The sequence below is a fragment of the Bombina bombina genome, chromosome 2, assembly GCF_027579735.1.
Source record: "Bombina bombina isolate aBomBom1 chromosome 2, aBomBom1.pri, whole genome shotgun sequence".
In the NCBI taxonomy this organism is placed as follows: Eukaryota; Metazoa; Chordata; class Amphibia; order Anura; family Bombinatoridae; genus Bombina; species Bombina bombina.
Genome location: NC_069500.1, coordinates 117,932,776 through 117,938,775, shown reverse-complemented (window position 1 = coordinate 117,938,775; position 6,000 = coordinate 117,932,776). Strand labels below are relative to the sequence as shown.

Below are 6,000 nucleotides of genomic sequence, written 5' to 3'. Positions count from 1 at the left end.
GTGACATGTGCTGCTGTGGCTGATGTATAGTATCATGCTGATACTTCACACATTAATGTAAGGTTATTTTTATAGTTTTTGTTTTCTCTCTGTCTCAGATTTTACAGTTTCCCATAGCAGTTCTGCTGTTCCAGTCAGTAAACTTATATTTGTCTTCACCTCCATGCTTCCTCCTCAGTCTTTAACTTGCTTTGCTCCTGTTGGATGCCCTAAATATCTTTAACCAGCTAATCACATTCAAAAGAATATTAAATAAATCCACAGTGGAGGAATTTATATATTTATTTACTTATTAATACTGCTTAGGTACAGTTTCACATGTTGCAATTTATTTCATTTTCTTTTAAATGATTAGCCCAGCAGTGGATGATCCACTACTGGGCTAATAATTTTGAAAACAATTATAAAATAAATTGATTTAGTTGTTTTTTGGGATGTTGGGGTGGAGAGCAAAATTGTATGGGGAGGGGGGGGGGCCCAAGAAAATTTTTGCCCAGGGTCCAGTCAATATTAAAGACGGCCCTGCGCCTCACAAATCGCCGAAATTCATATTTATCATTATTTTGCGCCTTAGGAGAACCTACAATTCTCCTCCAAATAAGACTGCTAAAGTTCTCTATAACCAGTGTGGAGAACATTGAATTTACTCCTTTATTTTCCTGAGAGAAGAATGAGTTTTTCTTAATTTTAGCTGCAATTTCATTGGCAAGGTGCCCTGAAAATCGTAAATGATGGAAATATGCCTTTGTGGAGACGCCAAAGAGTGCCAAGAGTGTTTCTACCCCGTTGTGGACTCGAGGCATTGTCAGATAAGGAAATTAGCACAGATTACTATCTGAGAAGCAATATGAGATTATCATTGTAAAGCCAGCAATATCACACCAATGTAAGACAGGTAGCACAAGTGACATTTTTGAATATCAATTAGAGTCAAAAGGTCTGCAGGGGATGTGGAAGGAGATAAAGGTATTATAGTTTAAAAACTATCACCTAGATTACGAGTTTTGCTTTAACAGGGGTGCTGTGCTAACGAGCAGTTTATGCTCACCGCTCACTTGCAGACAGCGCTGGTATTACGGGTTTTTAGAAACCCGGCGTTAACCGCAAAAAAGTGAGCGAAGAGCAAAATTTAGCTCCACATCTCACCTCAATACCAGCGCTGCTTACGGTAGCGGTGAGCAGGTAAAACGTGCTCGTGCACGATTTCCCCATAGGGATCAATGGGGGAGAGCCGGCTGAAAAAAAAACTAACACCTGCAAAAAAGCAGCGTTCAGCTCCTAACGCAGCCCCATTGATTCCTATGGGGAAATACTTTTTATGTCTACACCTAACACCCTAACATGAACCCCGAGTCTAAACACCCCTAATCTTACACTTATTAACCCCTAATCAGCCGCCCCGACATCGCCGACACCTGCATTATATTATTAACCCCTAATCTGCCGCTCTGGACACCGCCGCCACCTACATTATACTTATGAACCCCTAATCTGCTGCCCCCAACATCGCCGAACCCTACATTATATTTATTAACCCCTAATCTGCCGCACCCAATGTCACCGCAACCTAACTACACTAATCTGCCGCCCCCAACATCACTACCACTATAATAAAGTTATTAACCCCTAAATCTAAGTCTAACCCTAACCCCCCTAACTTAAATATAATTACAATAAATCTAAATAAAATTAATTCGATTCACTAAATTATTCCTATTTAAAACTAAATACTTATCTATAAAATAAACCCTAAGCTAACTACAATATAACCAATAGTTACATTGTATCTAACTTAGGGTTTATTTTTATATTACAGGCAAGTTTTATTTATTTTAACTAGGTAGAAAAGTTACTAAATAGTTATTAACTATTTAATAACTACCTAGTTAAAATAAAGACAAATATACCTGTAGAATAAAACCTAACCTAAGTTACAATTACACCTAACACTACACTATAATTAAATAAATTAACTAAACTAAATACAATTAATTACAATTAAAAAAAAATTGTATTAAGTACGAACCCCCCCCCACTAAATTACAGAAAATAATAAAATAATTACAAGATTTTTAAACTAATTACACCTACTCTAACCCCCCAAAATAAAAAAGCCCTACCCTACACTTAATTACAAATAGCCCTTAAAAGGGCCTTTTTCGGGGCATTGCCCCAAAGTAATTAGCTCTTTTACCTGTAAATAAAAATTACAAATACCCCCCAACATTAAAACCCACCACCCACACAACCAACCCTACTCTAAAACCCACCCAATTCCCCCTTAAAAAAACCTAACACTAACCCCTTGAAGATCACCCTACCGATTGTATCAGCCAATAGGATTCTTTCTACCTTAATTCCGATTGGCTGATAGAATTCTATCAGCCAATCGGAATTGAAGGGACGCCATCTTGGATGACGTCATTTAAAGGAACCTTCATTCAGTCGTAGGACGAAGAAAGAAGAGAATGCTCTGCGTCGGATGTCTTGAAGATGGACCCGCTCCGCGCTGGATGGATGAAGATAGAAGATGCCGTCTGGCTGAAGACTTCTGCCCGTCTGGAAGACCTCTTCTGCCCGGATTGGATGAAGACTTCTGCCCGTCTGGAGGACCACTTCTGCCCGGTTGGGTGAAGACGTCTCACGGTAGGGTGACCTTCAAGGCGTTAGTGTTAGGTTTTTTAAGGGGGGATTGGGTGGGTTTTAGAGTAGGGTTGGTTGTGTGGGTAGTGGGTTTTAATGTTAGGGGGGGAATTGTACTTTTTTTTTACAGGTAAAATAGCTGATTACTTTGGGGCAATGCCCCGCAAAAGGCCCTTTTAAGGGCTATTTGAAATTTAGTGTAGGGTAGGGCTTTTTTTATTTTGGGGGGCTTTTTTATTTTGTTAGGGGGATTAGAGTAGGTGTTATTAGTTTAAAAATCTTGTAATTATTTTATTATTTTCTGTAATTTAGTGTTTGTTTTTTCGTACTTTAGATATTTTTTTTAAATGATAATTAATTGTATTTAGTTTAGGTAATTAATTTAATTATAGTGTAGTGTTAGGTGTAATTGTAACTTAGGTTAGGTTTTATTTTACAGGTAAATTTGTCTTTATTTTAACTAGGTAGTTATTAAATAGTTAATAATTATTTAATAACGATTGTACCTAGTTAAAATAAATACAAACTTGGCTGTAAAATAAAAATAAACCCTAAGCTAGTTACAATGTAACTATTAGTTATATTGTAGCTAGCTTAGGGTTTATTTTATCGGTAAGTATTTAGTTTTAAATAGGAATAATTTAGCTAATTATAGTAATTTTATTTAGATTTATTTCAATTATATTCAAGTTAGGGGGGGTTAGGGTTAGACTTAGATTTAGGGGTTAATACATTTAATATAGTGGTGGCGACGTTGGGGTCGGCAGATTAGGGGTTAATAAATGTAGGTAGGTGTCGGCAATGTTAGGGCCGGCAGATTAGGGGTAAATAATATTTAACTAGTGTTTGCTATGCGGGAGTGCAGCGGTTTAGGGGTTAATATATTTATTATAGTGGCGGCGATGTCCGGTTCTGCAGATTAGGGGTTAATAAATTTATTTTAGTGTTTGTGATGTGGGAGGGCCTCCGTTTAGGGGTTAATAGGTAGTTTATGGGTGTTAGTGTACTTTTTAGCACTTTAGTTAAGAGTTTTATGCTACGGTTTTGTAGTGTAAATCTCTTAACTACTGACTTTTAAATGCAGTACCAGGCTTGACAGGAGATGGTCTACCGCTCACTTTTGGCTAGACTCGTAATACCGGCGTTATGCAAGTCCCATTGAAAATATAGGATACGCAATTGACGTAAGTGGATTTGCGGTATTTCCGAGTCTGGCCAAAAAAGTGAGCGGTGAGCCTGTTATTTCAAGACTCGTAATACCAGCGGGCGTTAAAAAGCAGCTTTGGGACCTCTCAACGCTGCTTTTTAACCCTAACGCACAACTCGTAATCTAGCCGTATATTTTTAATTGTATTATTGTAGCTTTCTTAAAAGAATAAAAAAGATGTATTACACAGGAGTAAAAAAATATGAATTATTCATTTAATTATAGTTATTACTTTATTTATTTACAATTGAATGTAATATAGGTTTATATAAATATTGTTTTACACGGCCAATGGTAGTTTAACAAATTGTATTTTAATAAAATAAAATTATAATAGTAATAAAAATTACAATTAGGAGTATTTATAATGATAAATGAGGCGCATTTGTAATAATAATGGCAGATTTATCATTAATCCGCCGCATCTTGACCTTGAAAATTTGCCTTAAAATACTACCGGTTTTATGATAAATATTAGCGCACATGTGCGACTCTCTAAAGGCGAGCTGCGGAGAACTGAAAGAACTGAAAGTTGTATTTAAAAAAATAATGATAGAGTCCTAAATAGAAGCATTTTGTTATTGGTTTTCAGTGACATATGCACATATGCTGTGAGGGTCCATACACCAGTAAGCTCAGAGAGCTGGCATTTATTGTGTCTGTGACATTACAAGCCACCTTTCTGAGAAAGTGCAGTGTTAGGAAAAACTGGTGCAGGAGCACTCACGCCATATGTGGTTATTCCGCTGAAAACCAGTAATAACTTTTACTGGAAGCATTTTTAATAATGGAAGTATTGCAAAAATGCTTTTATTTAAAATGTAAATGCACCATGCACATTACAATGTTAACCTTTATACCCCTTTAACATATATTTATTTAGCATTGGCAATCACGTACATCGCATTTATTTCAAACAGACCTAATATTTCATCATTACTATTTGCCACAAGCTGCTGGGAATAATATTAGTTTAGTTAAGACCGCCCCTTACAGCGTACCATTTCAGTTAGTTTAGCTGCACAGTCACCTTGGCTAAAAGTATGAAGAGCGCGCACGTAAACGTCACCTTCGCATGAGTTATTTATTTATTTCCTAAGGTTTGACCCTTCCTGTGTACGCGCCTTTGTATTCTTGCGCGCGGCCTCCCGAAATACAGTAACGCGTGCTATGCGCAAACTCAGTAGATGGCAGAAGATGGCGGCGGATAAACAGAAGCATCATGACGGGAGGGTAAAGATCGGTCACTATATTTTGGGGGACACGCTTGGAGTTGGCACCTTCGGCAAAGTGAAAAGTAAGTGGAGATAGATGGGTTGTGTTTTATGTGGTGAGGGATTCTGAATAAAATAGTTTGAGCGGCTGCTGCTCTGGTATGAGGTGAATAGGTGACAGTGGGTGGGGAGAGCGGATCACACAGGTAAATGGGAGGGGGTGTTGTGTTTCATAGCGGATGCCTTTGCATTAAAGAGAGGTATATGCTGATATATATATATATATATATATATACACACACACACTGTTATATGTTTGTAAGAGTGATGTGTGTCTGGCTATTGGATTGGATCTGATGTGATGTATTTTCTACTAATAGAAGGCAAAAGGTACTGCAGTATGGCTTCTTATGTTAGTATTAAACCAATGCCGTTCAGAGTATATACTTGAATAAATATCATTTATTTTCGTTAAAGCATCATTTGTGCTATTCTGTACATACTTTGAGTCATTAAATATAAATATACATATTGTCTATATATGTACTTGCACAAGATGTTAGGAATTTCCAGTCGTCTGCCACTAGTATAGTAAAAAGTTGCAGACAATGGGCTGGCTAATACATATACCCCTCCCAACAGTAGATCTGGAGATGAAATATACTAATTTAACAAAATAAACAAAAAAACTAACTGGGGTAAGTTTGCATTCTTGTTTTAAACCCTTTTTTCTGAGCTTTTAAAATCTGCCCATTTAAACAATAAGCCCATGCACAATCATTGCCCTCAACTAAATTGTCTCAATGTCCTACACCCCATTTTTGTTACTATAATATCCCTTTAATTGCTTTTTGTGTCCTACCAATAACTATATTTCACCTTTTTAGAATTGTTTTAATTGTTGAATGCTGATCTAAAATGTATCTTACAACAAAG

General features: G+C 36.8%; 1 protein-coding gene across 1 annotated transcript in view; it reads left to right on the top strand.

Annotated features, from left to right (window-relative positions):
* Positions 1 to 4,988: 4,988 nt before the first annotated feature.
* The window catches only part of PRKAA1 (protein kinase AMP-activated catalytic subunit alpha 1), a 144,695-nt gene continuing 143,683 nt past the window's right edge, over positions 4,989 to 6,000 (top strand). The window contains exon 1 of the mRNA XM_053701233.1: positions 4,989 to 5,147. Coding sequence (XP_053557208.1) covers positions 5,021 to 5,147 — 127 coding nt within the window. The 5' untranslated portion in view covers positions 4,989 to 5,020. The remainder of the gene's footprint in view (positions 5,148 to 6,000) is intronic.